The 21,349-nt window shown below is 31.9% G+C and overlaps 1 protein-coding gene across 1 annotated transcript; it reads right to left on the bottom strand.

Moving 5' to 3' along the window:
• Window positions 1–1,469: 1,469 nt before the first annotated feature.
• On the bottom strand, window positions 1,470–13,171 carry LOC134683971 (uncharacterized). The gene is made up of 4 exons (XM_063543275.1): window positions 13,073–13,171; window positions 3,573–3,708; window positions 3,017–3,108; window positions 1,470–2,693 (listed from the first exon to the last, which is right to left on the bottom strand). The coding sequence occupies exons 3-4, from the start codon at window positions 3,026–3,028 to the stop codon at window positions 1,575–1,577; spliced, it is 1,131 nt and encodes a 376-aa protein (XP_063399345.1). The 5' UTR covers window positions 3,029–3,108; window positions 3,573–3,708; window positions 13,073–13,171; the 3' UTR covers window positions 1,470–1,574.
• Between the last annotated feature and the right edge of the window lie 8,178 nt (window positions 13,172–21,349).

Here is a 21,349-nt window from a genome sequence, read left to right as displayed (position 1 = left end):
AGGGTTGACCCATGGGCACTCATACCATATCTTCTTATATCTATATAGTTGAAAATACAATTTTGTCTTAATAATGTTCATTACCAATATATTTTATAATCAGAAAATACTGAAATGTGTATAATGTAAGAAAAAAGAGGATGTGATATGATTGTGAATGAGAAAACTCTCCACAAGAGACCAACGTAACACAGAAATATACAACTACGGCCTACAACAATAAACAAAGCCCATACTGTATAGTCAGATATTAAATTGCCCCGAAATGACAATGTTAAATAATTCAAACGAGAAAACTAACGGCCTAATTTATGTACAAAAAATTGAACGTAAAACAAATATGCAACACATTATATAGAGACAACAACAGAATTACCGACTCCTGACTAGGGGCAGGTAAATGTACATATAAACATAATGTGGCGGGGTAAAACATGTTAGCGGGATCACAATCCTCCCTCTTACATGGGACAGTGGTTTAACAGTACAACATAAGAACGAACTATTAAAATCATTTGAAAAAGGCTTAACTCATCAGATGTACAAAAATACAACAGCACTTTGACGCGTACTTGTACATCCTAACAACAAAAAGACATTAGGTGCAGATTTGAGAGTATTCGCAGTTAAATGACAGCTAGTTAAAATTCTCTAACAACTAATAAAAAATCATGCATCTCAGACTAAATAATGGGCTTTGTATATTGTCTTTTTGCATCAAAACTGTCAGACAACTTTTTATATGAGTACTTGTCAGTACAAATAACGATTTAAATACTATTAAACACATTTTGACTTACTAACTATTCTGAACATTACAACATGTAGTTAGGACAGCAATTATTGAAATAGTGTGACTGTAGCAAACAAACCGTGATAATGAAATGAAAGCTTGTTTATATAATCTACACATGTATTTAACTTAAGGTTATAGGTAAATGATAATCGCTCCATTATCTACTTCTGCCAAACCCCTTCACTAATTCTGTGGCAATTTAACCTTTTTAGAACCCATTGAGTAAAAAGAATCTTTCAACGTGCGGTTTCTGGTGATCTCAGAAGATGATTTAATGAGTTAAAGGGTCATAACCCTTATCAACTCACCGGATGAATCAAAATATGCTGACAGGTGTTGATAGGGTTAATTAAATTGAATGGAATATGGAAGGCACTCGAATGGGACTTTCATTTAACAAAAATGAAAAATATTTTTTATCATTAGAGAAGCAGAATCTCACATGTATACATGTAGTTAGTCGCCTAGGATCGGACTTAAAAATTGATAGTTTGACCACCTCGATTGGATAAATCTGATAATCCCATTGTATCAATGTAAGAATATATATTGATTAGCTGGACACTGAGTTTGGTTTATACTAGCTAGAGTAACATGATGGGTGTTTATTAATGAAACAGGAAATGTTCAGTCATCGTAGTGTTTACACTAATTCGTAGTTCATGTTCCTTAAATGGTTTTCCCTTTTTTTTAACGGTTTCATAAGTTAACATTATTGACAAATTGAAATTAATGATCACTGATAGAATATATTTATTTCTAAGAGCTAATACAATATTTAATGTACTCTTTTTGGAAGCCACAGAACATCTTGTGGCCACAGGTCAGAATTTTTTAAACTTAGATCGCTTTCTGTAGTTTCAAAAAATTGATATGGTTGGAAATTCCATTCAGACATTAGAGTTTTTATAATTTCCGATGACGGTCGCTTTACATGCCACGTCCACTCCATAATTATACCATGCACGTCTAGTCGTTTAAAAAATTGTTTAGCGCCGAGAAGTACTCTATGTTCGTGACCCTCTACGTCCATTTTCACAAATACTTTTTTAAACTTTTGTATTTGTGGAAGGAACAAAATATTATCTAACGTGGTGGAATTTTCTTGCACAGTTTTTCCGAAATTAAACTCGAAGAATTTCTTTTTCATCTTGTCCCATATTCCATCAGAATCAACATGGTTTACACCGAAATCAGTATGGGTGGAACTGTATCTAAACATCCGTTTCCCACCCGAGTCGGACAAAATGTTATGAATCAATGTTATTCGCGATCCAATATTTAGATATTCAGCAGACGCACATGCGTGTTCTATATTCGATACTGCATTGTCAATGGCGATCGAATCCCTCCCAATTATCGCAGCAGCTATTGCATGTTGTCCAATATTGGTTCCAATATCAATTAGGTTCATATTTGGATCTTTTTTTAGCTGATACAATACTCTGTTTATAGTTGTAAGTTCAAAAGCACCCGATTTACTTATTATTAACGACATTCCGTCTTTTAAAGAATGTGTAAATATTTTCACATTCCCAGCGTTTGTTGAATATCTTAGTAAAAGGAAATCACTATGATTTAGGAACATCGTGTATGGCTTACAAATATTCTCATGTTGCCAGTGATTGTCACCAAATGTTAATACATCTGGAATACCATTTCGTTGTGAACCTTGTTCTCTAAGTAAAGCAGAAGATGTCGCTTTCGTAAACGGTTCATGTACACGTGTAGCTTTAGGAAACAATACTTGTAAAACTGAATATTTCGTTTTTGATAACATTTCATGTATACGAGTACCTTTTGGAAATATTACATGATATCGTATCAAGTATAGTACGATACATAATACCAAACTCATACAAATCATTTTCGTCACTGATGGATTCTTGCACGTTCTCTAAATTGAATGAAAATAAATTTAGGTATTAATCAACCAACAAACTTTATAATGTAGCTTTTTATCTATTCTTCGAACTAAATTTTGTTTTGTGCATGACAAATATCTGAAATCAAGGGTAGCTATATAAAATAAAATTAGAGGTATATAAGAAACTTGCATTCATCACAATTTATTCTTAAAAGAAACAGTGTTTCGGACTGGTATTTGATTACATTTTATGCTTTTTGTCAACGCTTTATGATTTTCTAAATCGCTCCAAATCAATCAAAATTGCTAATAAATAAAATATACATACTATAAAAAATGTATTAAGTACTTACTAAGCTTGTCATTTTACACAATTTTTTACTTGAAAGCGTTTTTCAGATGTTATTAAGCAGCATACACATTTAAAACTATCAAAAAGTAGCTCCTGAAACAGAAGATCACTCATCACAACACAACCGGAAAGTTTTCCTAAAGTCATTACACTATATAAAGAAAAAAATGAATTTAAACGTGAAAAGCATTTTGTGGACAGGTCGTTGAAAATGATTGAATATAACAAGGGATGTGTTCAAATTGTGTCCCTTTTCCCGATTGTGACTTACGGAATTATATTTATCAATCTTTTTGTACTTTCATTAGCCACATGACTGATGCCACGATTAGAGCAGGATCTGCTTACGATTCTGAAGCCCTTGAGATCACTCTAGTTTAAGTCGAGTTCGTGTTGCTCTTTGTATTTTAGTGATTTCATTTTTGTACTGTTATTTGTCTGCTTTTGGTCTTAGCCAGAGCGTTGTCAATATATATGCGACTTTCAGTTTGAATGTCACTTTGGTATCTGTTATCTATTTTGTAAACATTAAGAAATAAATATGATATGCAACTTACGCAAACCTTTTTTTAACTTCACTTTCAAATCTCTTTATGTGAATTACTGACTCAGCTAGGAATTTTTAACATATATAGTTGGTGGGATCTGAATCCATATGTCAAAAGACTGGTATAGGTTATGTCTATGTTAATCCTACAATCAGATAAGAAAAAATTATAACCAAAACCCTAGCCTAGTCTATTGACAGATGGCGTGAGCTTGAAATTACCTATATCCGAAATGATTGCTCACATCAAAAATCATGTCCATCAAGCGTACATGTATTCTTCAAATAAAGTGCAACTGAATCAATACTACAAAAACAAACTTTTTTTCAGAAATCATCTATTTGTTCATGCTTTTCGTTGTATTCATAAAGGTTGCTTCAATATTCTCAGCATATATAACATATCACCAACAAGAACTACAAAATGACAACGACCACCTGATACTTGTCACTGAAGACAATATAAAATAAAAGAAAAACAACTATTTCTTTTATCTTATTTAATCCTTCTTACTTTTAACGGTACAAATTCAAAACGTTATGGCTTCCGCCAAGTTACATGAGAACATTATCACGGCAGAATTATTTGTGTAGTGCAATGTGTTTTTGTTTTTGTTTTTAAAATAATGTGGAACATGAACCTTTCCACTATTTAGTGATATGTGCAGTGTACACCACTTTCCATTATACAAAATGACATCAGGACTTTGATGAGAAGAAAAGCTCTGGTTTTGGATATTTCATGTTTTCAGTGGCAACCAGACCTGTTAGAATTCTAACAAGTATAAACAGAGTTAAATAGTTATCACAGGTACCAAGTTTATACACCAGACATGCGTTTCGTCTACATACGACTAATCAGTGACGCTCGGATCAAAATAGTAATCAAGCCAAACAAGTGCAAAGTTGAAGAGCATTGAGGACAGAAAATTCGAAAGAGTTGTGAGGGTCGGTTGAAGACAAAACTTTACGACAAAAGAGATGATTTCAGCTTTCCAATTGTGAACTTTCCATTTCTAAGTAGCAACATTCCAGCAGCACCTGCATACGGGGTATATATCTCCCAATTGATACGATATTCCCGTGCTTGCATTTCCTATCATGATTTTCTTGATAGAGGGTTACTGCTCACAAGGAAGCTATTAAACCAAGAGTTCCAAATGGTGAAGTTGAAATCATCCCTTCGTAAATTTTACGGACGCCATCACGAGTTGGTTGACCGTTATGGAATAACCGTTTCACAAATGATATCAAATATGTTCCTTACGTCGTAACTACAATCCCCTTCCCTTTCATGAATTTGACCTACCGAATTAGACTATTTACCGGATTTGTAATCACATAAGCAACACGACGGGTGCTGCATGTGGAGCAGGATCTGCTTACCCTTCCGGAGCACCTGAGATCACCCCTAGTGTTTGGTGGGGTTCGTGTTGTTTATTCTTTAGTCTTCTATGTTTTATCATGTGTACTATTGTTTTTCTGTTTGTCTTTTTCATTTTTAGCCATGCCGTTGTCAGTTTGTTTTAGATTTACGAGTTTGACTTTCCCTTTGGTATCTTTCGTCCCTCTTTTTTTGTGCCAAATACGGTTAAGGTAATCTTTACCTAGGATAAAAAAAATCCTAAGTATTTCCAAATATTCATACTATTGTAAACAGACGCGCGTTTATAAAGCCAAACACGTAAACAATTTTGAAAAGAAAAACAAATAAAGAATTCATTGCTTTGGAACCTCAACCTTATGATTGTAATTTGTTCATACTTAAGGGTTATTTATAATTCTTCTCTAAAATGAAGAAAAATGTATATGGACGTTGTTGTAGGACTGATATACTTAAAGGATATTATTCATATATAGGCATTTTTAAATGTAGAAAATGGGGGATTGAAATTGGTTTATATCGCTTAACCTCTCAGTTGTACATTTATGACAGTCAAATGAAATTCCATTAGATTTACAATTTTCATAGTTGCATGTGAGAGGAGTGAAAAGATGCGTAGGAAATCGTTTTATGACCCCTTCAAATTGTTGCAAAATCTCGATGTCTTCAAATACAAACCATTTCGTAAAATGTATTTTGGTACAAAGTTTTATAGATTTTTACCAATAAAACAACATTAAAGATGTAATTTTATATACGATGTCTTATACATAAACAAAAAACAGATCACTCGAGAAACATTAAGAAATAAAAATAGAAATATTTATGGAAAGCCCCTACCTCTCGAAAACAAAAATGTATAGCGAAAACCTACCGGAGACCGCTTACACGACGGTGAGACCCCTTGGTCTTTACATGTCATCAAAATTCGACGAAATCTTGACTATTTCTATATAATTGAAATCAAAAGGATTTCCCAGAATATTGTTATCTTCGTTATGTTATCTACGGTTGGCTTAAAGTGTCACGTATCAGGTAAAAAGTGTCAAAATTACAGAGGGCACAACGCAAGGATGAGATCCCTCTGATCTCTAAATATTCCTAATTGTTTTACAGACAATAAATTAAGATGTAGATTATTTGTTGAAATTTTGACATTTTGTAGCTGAAAAATTACCATCTCAGCTTTTTGTGGATATCGAAGATGTCTATATTCTGGGAAAAACATTTGATTCAGCATTCATATATGCAGAGTCGAATTTAATGGACATTGAAAGACCAAGGGGATCTTACCGTCATATGATCGGTCTATGATAGGTTTTTTACCTTACATTTCGTTTTGGGGCTTACCATAAATATTTCCATTTCTTTATGTTTCTATAACATATTTAAAAGAAAATACATCTATGGTCACCGTGGCGTTAATTTGATACAAGTCTATCTTAAATAAAAGAATGAAAATTTACAACAGCTCGAAGGGGTCATAAACGATTGCATACGTATCATTTCATTCCTCTTAACTATAAAAATCATGCTTTTCATGTTATCAATTTTTTTTTTTGAAAGATTTGCAACTAAATTTGCACATCGAACCGAATGGTAGCAGTCTGTTGTATATTGGATAATAGATAAACTCATCATAGATACCATGACAAAATTTAGTATATACGCCAGACGCGCGTTTCGTCTACAAAAGACTCATATGTGACGCTCGATTCGAATATCGAATAACGAACCGGCCGCTAAACTTCACATTCATTTTCCTTTTTAATATCTAACAACAAAAAATGTATATATCATTCCTTTAGGTTAAACTTTATACAAATATACATGATCTCATAACATCCTCCGTAAATTTCGCACAAATATTTCTTTATATTCTTTTATTACTGACTTTTATTACATTCCTGACATAATTTTTCAGTGAATATAAGACTTTTTGTAATGGAATATATAGGGTTAAAGAATTTATATATTCTTAATTTACAATCTCACAAAATTATTGCCTTTTAGACAATTACTAATTTGTTTTTATTTTTGCTTGTTTAACGTGAATTGTTCTTAATTTTTTTTAGAATCTTAGGTAAAAAGTACAAAGTAATCAGTAAAAGTATTACATTCATTGTATTCCAGGAAGTATGTAGAATTTTGTTTTGATAAGCTACATCAGAGAAATTTAACATTTGTCACACTTCTGACCAGCATTTATTGCTACCTTATTTTAACCCTTAACTGACCTGACACCATGCAGAGCCCATTATATTAAACATATAATGTTGGTGCACTTGAAGATTTGTTTTAAATCTTTTTTTTATAGTTCCTACATGTATATATTAACAAATTTGGCCACTTAAAAAAAAACCAACATATATTTTAAACCTTGGTCGGTCTCTGATATGGTAATATAAATGTAATTTCTTTATGTCAAATAATTGATTATCATACTATGGTCCAAAGAGGATAGCAATATTAGATTTGTTTTAAAAGAAATATTGTCCAAAAATGTTTGCCTATTAATGTCAGATAAGACCGCCAAATTCAATAAAAATAGCCAATTGGAACAATATGGAATAGTTCTTTATCCGTACTAATAGTCACCAGCAAATTTTTTGAATGAAAACCAGAGTTTATTCTTAAAAAAACTCCTCGGAAAAGATTGCTTAGATCGTCTTGAACATAGCTGATACGTGGTCCTTGAAGCAATTGTCAGTGACTTTGAGTTAGACGGAAACAATGATACATGCGTTCAGGATAATGCCCGAAACATAGAATTTGCCGGTAACAAATGCTTATATAGAGTGGGGCGATTTCGGATGTATCCGTTATACGTTGCAGCTGTGTTTCAAACACATATTTGAATAAGCGTCTGTTGCAAAATTGTTTAAAAAATGTAGAAAACTTGTTGGACATTTCAAACATTCAACTACTATTTTACAGCAGAAATACACAATAGACAAACACTTCCTGGGGATCCTGAACATAAGTTATTATAGGATGTTTTAACAAGGTGGAATTCAACACAGGCAATGCTTTCACGTCTGGTGGAACAACGTCGTACTCTCACGGATATATTGTTGGACGAAAAAGTGACAAAAAAATCAGATTCCGCTGTAAAAACAGAGATGATTCAGTTCTCCAATTGTGAACTTTCCATTTCTAAGTATCACCATTCCATCAGCACCTGCATACCGGGTGAATATCTACCAACTGAAATGATATTCCCTTTCTTGCATTTCCTATCATGATTTTCTTGATAGAGGGTTGCTGCTCACAAGGAACCAAGAGTTCCAAATGGTGAAGTTGAAATCATTGCTTCGTAAAGTTTCAGGACGCCATCACGAGTTGGTTGACCGTTATGGAATAACCGTTTTACAAGTGATATCGGATATGTCCCCTTCCCTTTCATGAATGTGACCTACCGAATTAGACTATTTACCGGATTTGTTATCGCATAAGCAACACGACGGGTGCCACATGTGAAGCAGAATCTGCTTACCCTTCCGGAGTACCTGAGCTCACCGTTAGTTTTTGTGGGGTTCGTGTTGCTTATTCGTTAGTTTTCTATGCTGTGTCATGTGTGCTATTGTTTTCATGTTTGCCTTTTTTTATTTTTAGCAATGGCATTGACAGTTTTTTATTTATTTATGAGTTTGACTGTCACTCTTGTATCTTTCGTCCCTCTTTTAAATGTACAATATGCTGACGGAGTTATTATTCGTAAGACCAAGGTTGTCATCAGTGTTGAGTTGAATCGACGTTATCAATCATATGACACGAAGTCTGTCTGTTCCACATCTGTGATTGCATTGCTGATGGACACCCGATACAAACAGTTAACTTTCTTATCTTCTGCACAAAGAAAAAATTCAGGGGGATTTTTAGAAGATCTCATATATGAAATGCCTCTAAAACGGTTGACAGAGACAAGCGGCTCCTTCTGAGAGGATATGTTCGTGGGCCGGACTTGTCGTTACTCAACTAAGGAACAGACTTCCAGCTGAAGTTGAAGATCAGATATTTAGTTTGAACAAGAACAATACAAAAGTCATCTGCATTGGACCGCAGGTGGAAGTAAGGATCGCTGCTGTATACTTTGAGGTAATCGGTGCACCCAACGCATCTGATATGTGACGATTAACGGTGTACACACACGGGTCAATAACTTATATATACTACAAGCCGTAAACTTAATCCTCGTATTTTCTCACCTTGACTTGTTATTCAATAGTTATTAGTGAACATTATTGGTATGAGAGGTACATTTAATGTAAAATATGTTTATTTAAACCTTTATAAGCTTTAATCTATATTTGATACAATGATACATATGTTGCCTACTTTCTTAGACATCATTTGGTTATTTATAGAATCGGCGGTCGGTAGTTCATTGTATAATTGAAATAAAAACAGAGGATCAAGCCATTTTTGTAGTACGTTTGTCTTTCGTTAATATGTTTATGCAAAAAATACTGCATCACACCTAAAATTTATACTTTTCAGTAGACGTTAAAGAGTCATCCGAGTACTCGCGAGTACTCGAGTATCCTGACCGATTATCCGAGAATTATTAAATTCAGATCTTTTGAAATCCCTAGTAATTAGTCATTTGTTCGTCGACGTGTTTAACATATATTTTTTATTACTATGAATTAAGTTTTTGCGAATAATGTTTTTGGCACACACAAAATTAGTTTAAAAAAAAGACTAGTAAATAATTTATTTTAAACAGAACATTATGTTTGCTTACAAATAATAAAAAGATTTTTGCGTTTAAAGGATAATGTCCACTTTAAATTTTCCTATTTCAAAAACAATTAAATGTTCAAAAGAATATACTATATATTACCTGTTTTCCGAGACACTCTTAATGCTTGAACGTTGAAACACAATATTGTACTGAGAATGTAAGTTTATACATGAATGTATGTTGTTTAATCGATATTACGTTATGAGGGATGTATACAACAAAAATAACTTGATTAAATATAAAAAAGCATGTATATCGACATGTTTAAAATAACTGTACATAAATAATGTGTTCATAATCACAGAGATTTGTCAACAATTAGATTTTCAATGCAACCTCTTGTTTTAAAAAGGGGGCGAAGTCAGGAAGACGCAAACTACTCCACATAAGATGAGTATCACTTTTACTCAATTAAACTTTCTTTTATACAATGCTTTGACATAAAGTACTTTTAGTTATACATTTTCTAACAAATAATCTCCTTCAGTTTGTAAATGTTGATAATCAGGTATGGCAAGCCGGTTTTGCCAAAAACCATGTTTATGCTATTTTTCCAAACAATTTACATACTGAAAATTAAAAACTTATAACCATACACTTAAAAAACAAAAATTACACACTGACATTTCATACAGACACACTAGGATTACAAAAACTGTCAAATAAACGCTGGTAATTAAACAATGCATACTAAGAATTTGAAATTGCATTGGGATTTCAAAAAGACACACTGAGATAAAATGAAAACATTGCTAATTTATAATTAATCATTGACATTTGGACGCACTTTTCATACGCACATATCTTATGAGCATACTTATTCGAGAACTCCGACAAGCTTAAAACAATTAGGGGTCATAACTAGTAAGAAATTTGATTTATCGCCAAGTTATTTTTTTTATTAGAAATGCAGCGTATAGATACATTGTAACAACGTTTAAATGACCGATAGAACAAGAAATTTCCCACTCTTATTACAAAATTTAACTAAATGGTGAAACACTCCTTATAATAGGTAAGAAAACATTGGAACAAGCAGCAATAAGACAAACAATGCACGTGCAGCGAAAAATATTTACCCTAGTGCATATTATAGCAACAAAAATATGAATGTTAATCTCGCAAAACAAGGAAACAGCTGAATTATCAGTAATTTGTATCATAACCTCAGTGTGTGTATTTTTGAAATCTCAGTGTATAATTTTAACATCAGCGTGTGTAAGTTCATCTCAGTGGCCCATAGTTGTTAATGTTTGTGTCTTTTGGTTTCTTGTGGTAAGTTGTCTCATTGGACATGATACCACATATGATTTTGTATGTTGGCGCTATAGTATATGGCACTTACAAATACCAACTTTCTGTGTTTGACAACTTGTGTGAAACACCATTATGTCAGACATTGCAAGCTCTACACTATTCCATATACTAAAATAATAAAAAGAAAAAAGAAGCATTTCTTTGTCCTAGATGTTGTGTTGTTTAAGCATTTATCCGAGATCTGTTTAGTATATCTCAACATTTAATTGAATTTTAGAACGACGTAGAAACCGTATATAAATTATTTATCAGTATTATATGAAATAAAAATTTGACGAATAGAGTCGGGTAAGTATAAAGCGTGAAACAAATGTATTTATACTTAATTGTTATGATATGTTGCTATGGACGGGTGGTTTGTTTGTGAAAGTGAATTAATAATATAAAAATAACCCATGCTTGCAATTCATTTGAAAGTCGCTGCATTTAAAATGAGAAATGGTTTGATTTTATTTACTTCTGTAATAGTTACTGGTTTTTGTACAAAAAAAAACATGTATATGTGTATCGAGATGGAAAGGATTATTGCACTGTCGTTGACAAGATGAACTTACAGATTCACGTTACGTTTAGAAAGCTCTGATTTTAAATACCTCTCGGATTCATGTGCTCTGAATCTTAATAACATTTGTAAATGTTGTATTACCATATTTTTCAAAGTCTTTTAATTGTTCAACCCTCAGAAATTACAGTTGTATAACGTACGAATATAATAAACTCATCATAGATACAAGGACTAAATTTAATATATACGTCAGACGCGTTTCGTCTACAAAAGACTCATCAGTGACGCTCGAATCCAAAAAAAATAAAAAGGCCAAATAAAGTACGAAGTTGAAGAGCATTGAGAACCAAAATTCCTAAAAGTGTTGCCAAATACATCTAAGGTAATCTATGCCTGATGTAGAAAAGCCTTAGTATTTCAAAATTTGTCATAATTTACTTTTAAGTTTAGATAATCGAATCTCCCCCCTCCCTAAAGGAACACCATTAGACAGTGGACTTTGCATGTATGAGTTTGTATGATAATAATAATTAAATCGTATCAATATAAATAAGATTGAAAATAAAATGACAACGCCATGGTTAACAAAAAGAAAAACAGACAAATGATTGTACATATGAAACGATATAAGAAACTAATGAATAAACAATATGAATCCCAACAACAACTTGGTGTAATTACAGGTGCCCCGGAAGTGGATACAGATCCTGCTACACAGTAATTGTCCATAAAATGGCATATTTCATTACATTTCTAAAACTGTTTTTGACTATAATGAAGACTGTAACAGCTGTAGTGAGAATTTATTGCAAAACATACGTCCGTTGCGTTCGAACAATTGCATTGAAATGTTTACTGTTAAAGTCACAATTGTAACGATCCTCGTTTTCTTTTCCTGGTAGGAGATCTCATATTTAATTATCCGAGAACCCTCGAAAAGAAGGACAAGATTTTTAAACTTTACTACAAAAGAATTCCTCAAAGAATTGTTCCAGGGACTATGGGATCTTGATATCCAGAAAAGATGGTTCTATTCCGAATTTGTAATGATGTAATGTTCTGACTTGGCATGGTTTCTTATTACTACATTCTGCACAATCAAGCAGACTCCAATGTAGTAGTGTGGATGGAAGAAGTAAAATTGTCAGTAATAATATATACAAAAGTCAACTCATGGCCAGGAAGGTCAAGTGAATGCGTATTTTTCACGAACTCGTTCTTATCATAGCCTTATATGCATAAACCCCGATCAATTATATTAAAATATTTTTTTGTATAAATAAGTTGTTAAGTTCTTAATTTTTAGAATATAATATGATGTGTTTCAGATGATCGATGAATAGAATAATTGGGACTCAATTGAAACATATATGAAAAAATATAGTACAACATGGATCTATTTTTTGTATTAAAGTAAAATACAATTATTAAAACTGCATGCACAAAACATAATTAATGGTGCTTAAATTAAATCTAATTGATCTTTGTACCATTAAACATGCGTTTGACTATTCTTATCGTAAAGTAAAACAATAAAATATGAAACTTAATACTTACAGAGTATTCTTTCGACGATTTCTTCTATTCACTTTTTGTTTTTTTTTATTTTAAAATATATGATATATCATACACCACGAAGGTGAGATACTATATAGGTAATATTCTATAAATAGATGACTTTTTCATATAGTCGACTATTATGGATGCAAATCAATATGAATTTGAAATAATTTTTCGTATTAACACAAGTTAATACATGTATTTATACAATTTTACCTAGTATATACTATTTCACCGTCCTTGAGTGAGATATATCAATTATTCTAAAATATATTTGTTGTCCTTTATGTTTAGAATATAAACGCATGTGTGGTGGTAGAAAAATTAAATTGTCTAAGGTTAAGCACAAACAAATCAACTTTAGTGGACAGCATGATTTGTTTCTTCTGGAGACAACTGTATTCTACTTTAATACAAAAAAAAATTCTATTAGAAATCCATGTTGAATAAACTATTTTTGACATTTTGTTCCTAGCGGCTCAAAAAAGATATCTTCTCTAGACGGATATATTTCGAAAATACCCCAACTGGGCATGCTATATCTGTTTAACTTGTTTGCATGTTGACTGTATTTTAAGGTAAACTATCAATTAGAAGTTTTTTGTGCATAGAAATGCTTATAGTTGACAAAAACGAACTAGACAAAAGTTTTGTACGGTGTAAAAGAAAAAAAGACAAAATACAATGTTGATACATGACATGTTTGTATGAAAGAAATGACGATTAAGTTGAAACATGGATTCATTATGATGTGATATAGTTAAATCATCTGTCAAATTAACGTAATGACCTAATAATTATAAACTCAAAAGAATCAAAATCAGATAACATAACAAATTACTAATGATGTTTCATGTTATGATGATACCCATTTAAGCTAGAATGTTAAAATTTGTCTTTTATATTGTTACCCAAAACCGTGACAACATTCATTTTTTATGTGGTGTGTTGTCTGAATTTAATCAAATGAAAGTATGGAAATTTAACACATGTGTTTCTAATGACACCATTTTACCTGTTCATTAATTAATATTATATCAATGTAGCGTCGGTTCAGTAGACCTGCATAAAATGTACATTCTAGAGCTACTAACTAGTATAGTTGCACGACTAGTCGTGACAACCTAATGCATCAATGACCGTGTGAACTAAAATCTATGTCAATTCATTAACGATTTTAAAATGTTACCTGTATACAAGTATTACTTCATATTTGTTGTTAATTATAAATTCACAAATTGTAGATGTAAAAGAAAAACGAACTTACGCAGAAAAAAGTATAAAAAAACATCAGTAAGTATTATATTTTATACTTATTGTTTTCGTTTGTTATACAAGCTTTTTTTAAATAAGATGCATAATACCTGTTCGAACTGGAGTTCAATCACATTTTGTATGGCCAAACATTAAATACTGGTGATAATAGTTATTGTGACAGTTGGTATATTGATAAGAGATAAAGTTTTTTTAAGAAGACTAAATCTGAATCACATGCATGCATCTTATTTTATTCTTATATCAAATAAACTAGTAGTATACCAATAACACTGATATATTATGTTACGGATACAATAAACAATTATAGAGGTTTCTGTTATCATAATTTGGGCTAGACTTGTTTCCCTTTGAAGCCTCCTTGAACGGCAATTTACACAACATTCTTCATAATACAACCAAGTTTTATCTAGTAAGTTGTTTTATCAGACTTTTTAGTACCACAAGTTCGAACTTGGTTTGTCAGATACGAAATCTACATGTATCTATTTGCCCTACAACATAGCCGTCAAAGGCAAATAACTCCATTTTTTTCATTTGAAAATGCCCGTACCAAGTCACAAATATGACAGTTGTTGCCGTGCATTCGTTTGAAGTGTTTCATCATTTGATTTCGCCATTTGATTAGGGACTCGTCGTTATGAATTTGTTTCGGAGTTCAGTTTTTTTGTGGTTCTACTTTTTTCTCCAACTCGAATTGATTAAATGGATTCTAAATATATGATACACTAACATGATCAGTAGGGAATATTTTATATTAATTTGAATATAATAAGTTATGTTTTAAAGTTATGGACATATCTTCTAATAACATTCTTATTATGAGAACTCTAATTGAAAATCCAAAATTCTAAGATAACTTAAAACAATAGTTTTCTGATTTCGGTCACGTGAGGCAACGTTACATATCGGGGTGTAAAGTCATTTCTTTCTTATAATATACGGCTTAAAAAAATATGGACTTTATCTATTTTAAAAATTTTATCTGAACATCTGATCAGACCCCTGTTTGACACCAAAATATAACATTTTTACAAATTTGTAAAATATATAAAAATTTGACAAATTTATTGGAAGTAGAATGCTGTTGTTACATAAATATGGGCTGTTTTCTAGAATCCGCTTAAATTTTGGGTAAGGACAATTGATGGATTATTGAAGTGTTACATAAAAGAAAAATAGGTGTTATGTGACACAATATTTTACCCTGTATTACATGTATTGGGACAAACAAACAGTCTGAACATCTGTCAAAATATTCCTGAACCTGATTTAAGTACATTTATAATGAACCAATCAGTTCAAATTTTCACAGGAATTAATTGAATGGACTGAAGTAGACACTTAAGTATTTTAAAAATGTCAAACAACTTTTTAAATGATGTACTTTAAATGATAGGTCGACAAAGGCTCTTACCGGTCCTTCGTCTTTGGCATATTGTCTATCTAATTTCATTATGACAATTTACCAAACGTATGCTATCATTACTCTTAGAATGTGTTAACATTTTTTTTACCTAATACCAAAATTCAGCAAAGTGATTGCAGTTCACTTTACTATTTATAGATATCAAAGTTACGAAAAGAGAAGGTATTAGGTTAAGAATGAAACATTTTGTTCTGCATTTGTTTTGTTTTAATCTCTGTCTCGATATTTTACTTTTCTCGCTATTTGAACTTGCCTTTTTTATTAGTTCATCTTGATTTTTTTACATAAATTGTCATCTTGCCTTTTTTGTTTTGCTTATTTACTTAAAAATCCTGTCCTACGTTTTTCCATTGTCATCGTAGCACTACCCCCCTACTATCCCCCGCCCTTATTTTTTCTCACCATAACGATCAAATGGTAGCTACTTAATTTAAAATATATCAGTACATTCCGGCATTTTTGTTCTGTGTGACCTTACCGAAACAGTTACTTGGTTGAATATATCACTGTCTAAATGTGCCATGATATCAGTTGTTTGAGATCAAATATGTTGAAAGTCAAATAATTCAAGTTTCAATTACCAAGGCCAGAAAGAACAAACCAGAAACACAAAACTGAACAGACACATTGTTTTGTGTCTTCTTGACCCGAGGGAATTGAAACCTCTTTGAAAACAATATAATAATAAAAATTAACTCTATATTAAGCGTAAGTTTGAATAATATACAAATGTTTGTTTTAATCAGGCCATTGTGGAAGTCGGAATGACCATTTCATTAAATCTAAATCTAAAAAAGTATTAGGAGTAATAGTAACTCGGATGTGTCTGCTCAAATAAAGGCATAAGATTAAGGAATACCAGTTTTGTAGCTGAAAGGTTGCTACCGTCAATTGTAGATTTGACGGTCGCAAATGCAGTTCTACTGGCGACGCGTAGTACTGTTATTTTGATTCTAATGCATTACAAAAAGAAAACTACGATAAAACTTGAAAAAATGTCAAAATTTGTCAAATAAAAAAAAATCCGCGAAACTTCATGAATGATTTTGGCACAAAGACGTCATGGCTAAACGTGACGTCATACAAATGAAAACTTACATACTGGAGGTTATTACGTTATCTGTTCGCTTCAAATACGGATAACAATACATCAAAACGGCGAATTCGAGGTAGGTGTTATTTTCGATTATATAGTAGTAATCGAACATTTGTTGATTCATCAATTCAAAATGGCGCGTCCCTCCTTAGTTACGTCTGGTCAACTGTGGAACTGACGGCAACTTTTAGCCAATGAAAAAATTTGTTACATCTAAATTGCATTAGAATGAAGTACTGCGTATCTATATTATAAGATTATCGAATTTCAATTAAGTAACTGGATACTTAAAGATATCCCACCCGCAGTAGATTCCGTATGCTGTTTGAAACTAAAAACTTTCAAAACTTTTGGTCTTCCATGCTCTTCAACTTCGTACTTTATTGACCTTTTAATTTTTTTTCATACGAGAGTCACTGATGGGTCGTCAAGAGATAAAACACGCCTCTGTCGTACAAAATGTAATCCTGGTATCTATAATGCGTTGACTTGGATTTGGCAAACGTTTTAGGAATTTTGGTCCTCAATGCTCTTCAACTTCGTACTTTATTTGGCCCCTTTAACTTTTTGGGTTTCGAGCGTCACTAATGAGTCTTTTTTAGACAAAACGCGCCTCTGGCGCATGTACAAAAATTTAGTCCTGGTATCTATGAAAAGTTTATTTATATACATAGTCATTTACATTAAAGATTTTAAATTAATTCTGATATGAAAACATGGCTGTTTCCTCATCAAGGTTAGGTGTTTGCCATCTGCCATGCTGGTTCGTCCGATAATGGGATTGTAACATTATACATTATTAATTGTAACATATATAAATTCCACCACTGCATCTAGTTTAGTACATTATTTTTCCAGTCGAGACGGAGAAATGTTTATATTAAAAAGCAAGGCTCGCCTATTGGTTCTAATATTCAAAATTTGCAGCTGAAATGGATAAATACTTATTACAAGAGATAAGGAAGTAGAATCTGCTTCTCTTATAATACTTAGAAGATATGTAGACAAACTTAACGTTTTGTTCGAATGATTTGCATAGAGATCTGTGTTTTGAATGACGTCATAATAAGAAATACATAGAAAAGCAAAAAAACACTGGACGTCATATAACAAATTTGATATACGATGAACTGTTGATTGAATAAAACATAACCAACAGGTCAGGAAAAGAATCTGGGGCAAAGAATTAGAGAAATACATATATTTAACTCGTTTACACATTAAACATCAAAGAAACACATGAAACACAATTTTCTCTAATAAGTCAGTGTATTTTAAATAACAGTTGTTATCTATTCTTTAGATGTGTTTGAGCTTTTGACCTTTACATACAGCCCCAGTACATTTACATAAAAGAAAATATTTTGTGTTTTGCATCCAGGCAGACCCTAAGAGTTTCTAGCGCTGAAATGAAGAGTTAAAACGGTTCTGCAAGATAGACAGTCGTGCATCGATATCCACCAATGGTCACTATTCATATATGTAAAGTATCATATGCACGAGTAATGAATGCATTTCATAAAATATTGATTGAAGTTTTCCTTAAAGGCCTCTATTTCGTTGTCTGACAAGTTACTTAACACGAACAACTAGAAACATAACATCCAATAACAACAGACAGATTAAATTGTGAAGATATCTAAAAGGCCACGTATGTAAATGTAAAAATAACAAAAATAAAGTACTACAATAACTTAAAATAACCATCATGATGGAAAAATTGTCTTTTTGAGCATAAATAAAGAGTTTCTTCACACATTTTTGTTGTTGCTATACATAATACATAAACATACGATTTTTGTTATAAGTAATCATAATGGGAAGTTTTATGGGACATGCCTATCCAGGGTCAATTTTTATAATTATTGGAATATGGTGGATGGTACAGATATTGAAGAGATATTTTGATTGCAAAAACAGCAATGCACATTTTTCATCAACCGTTACATTCGAGTTAAAGAGGTTTTCTATAGCAAAACAAATATAGAGGCGGCGTGTAAAGTATTGTTAATAACGATTGGACTTATTGCTGAATTACCATTACACAATAAACAACATGCAACAATGTACGCTTTCTTCGGATTAACAGGGATTGTAGATCATACGGTATTCTTCAACACTCTTCCGATAAAATATCTTGATTACGTCTCCTTAAGCTTTGCATTGATAATGGAAGCAATTTTATTCAAATATCATCTTTTTGAACGAGACACTTTCAATGTGGTCTTGCATCATTTGCTTATATTTGTAATCTTGACAACATTTGTTGTCACCTTATTAAAAATTAAGTTTAAAAATGTAGTAACTATACCATTATTTCGGTCGTATCTTTTGATTTTACAAGGAACTTGGTTTTATCAAGTAGGCTGCATATTATACAAAAACCCATTCTCTGAACCTTGGAAAAGTAACGATAAACACAGCTGGATGAATACCGGTTTAGTATTTACTTGGCATTGTGGAATTATTTTTATTGCATTTATAGTAACTGTCAGCGTATTTTAAATACTGTATAGACGAAAAGAACCCATGAAACACACCTTTGACCAATCGAACAGTTCTGAGTGTGAAATAGAATTACTTATAGAAGAATAATTAATATGATCTGAGTCGAAACTTTTTAAACTTGCAATTAACTCTAATATAACATTAAAATCGCAAACATGAGATATTGGAGTTATAGTGTGCGTCTCTGGAATAGACTTGTTAAATTTGATGATGGTATTCTGATTTCAAAGACATACGCACGAAACTTAATATAGTCAATTATGTTATAGCAAGTACGTTCTTAGTATGACTTTTTTCGAGTCCATTTGGAAACTTATTTCACTGTTTATGAAAAAACATTAAAATACCGTCTTTAAGATCGTAAAGAACATATGTGAGTATGAAGGCGAACTTCAGATTAGAAACACATGTTAAATTAAGATCAAAACACTCGTTTGATAATGCTTTTATCATTTAGTATGAACAAAACTACTGAACAGTCTTTCCTAAAACAATTTAGATGTGAAGTTCTTCCTTTGAGTCTAGACGCGGAAAATATTCAATGATCAACACAATAAGCGTGTTTGTCAATTTTGTACTGCTTGCACCAAGCGTCGGACTCGTTTGAACCAAACATTTATTTTAATTGATGACAAAGCTTTTCAAAATTCTGCCAAGGCTTCCCTTCATGAATGACTTTTGATAGATATTTTTCACTATACTCAGTGTGTTTGGCGGAAAGGGTTGTCTACAAAAATCGTCGCCAACAATAAAGGAGAAGCAGTGATTTATCAACTTATACACAGGGCAGTAGTTGTTCCTCATAAACCAAAATAAAGACATAGACGATCTTCAAAATAGTGAAGTTAGTGTGTTTCAATATGCTGACATAACATCTTATTTGATAATATCTGTTACACTTTTATTAAATGTGTTGTGATGTTTATGCTATATATTATGTGTGCTATATTGTTGTACCTTCTGTTTCGTGAGTGCTTTATAGTGGGCTGATCCTTGTGTCTTATATGTCCTTTAATGAATAAAGTTGTTTAAAGTGTGTGCTTTATTGTATGAAGCTGTTTATTTTGTGTGCTCAATTATAAATATTTTCTGAATTCGAGCGTCACTGATGAGTCTTTTGTAGACGAAAAGCGCGTCTGGTGTATATATAAAATTTAGTCCTGGTATCTATGATGAGTTTATTTATGATTCATGTATGTGAAGTGCTTAATACATGCTATGGTATGACTTAATATTAAATGTTTAATGATACTTCAATTTTACCTGATATATGCAAAATTAATATAAGCATTTGTTTACTTCTTCTTTTTTAGTTAAATTGCTTATTGCCAGTCATTACCTGCTATACACTTTAAAAACAAATTCATCATTTTCAAGACAATGTTCGATTGTCCCACATTAAAACTTCCCAATTGTTCAATAAACATCTTCCCGATTGTCCCACATAATTTCACTATATTTAACCTGTAGTTTGTGGTTTTACATGGTTCGATTTCATTACAGGTCCTTTTAAAGCAGATTTACGGTTTTGGTTTTTGCATATTATTAAAGGCCATTAGTTGACCATTATTTGTTAAATTTTGTATCATTTTGTTTCTTGAAGAAAGTTGTCTCATTAGAAATGATACCACATATAATTGTTATATTGGAGCGATACTACTAGTATATTGCACTTTGTATAATTATTTTTTTTGGGTTTAATAATGTGTGGGAAACAAAAATAGGTGAATAAGCCCTTTGCCATTCCCTAGAATAAAACAAAAAAAGAAGCATTTCATTAATGCTGTATTATTTTAACATTTCAGCCTATCTATAATACTAAAATTACGAGGTCCAATTTGTCAGCCGTCATCACGTAAAAACGACGAATCAAAGAATTCAACTTTATCTTTAACTAATATAGTACAAAGGTGTAGATTAAAAATTACACCACTCCAGGCCCTTTTGTTTTCCACGTAATTAATAT

Source organism: Mytilus trossulus, chromosome 9, assembly GCF_036588685.1.
Source record: "Mytilus trossulus isolate FHL-02 chromosome 9, PNRI_Mtr1.1.1.hap1, whole genome shotgun sequence".
NCBI classification, from domain to species: domain Eukaryota; kingdom Metazoa; phylum Mollusca; class Bivalvia; order Mytilida; family Mytilidae; genus Mytilus; species Mytilus trossulus.
Note: the sequence above shows the minus strand (reverse complement) of the source record. Positions and strands in the feature narration are given on the sequence as shown.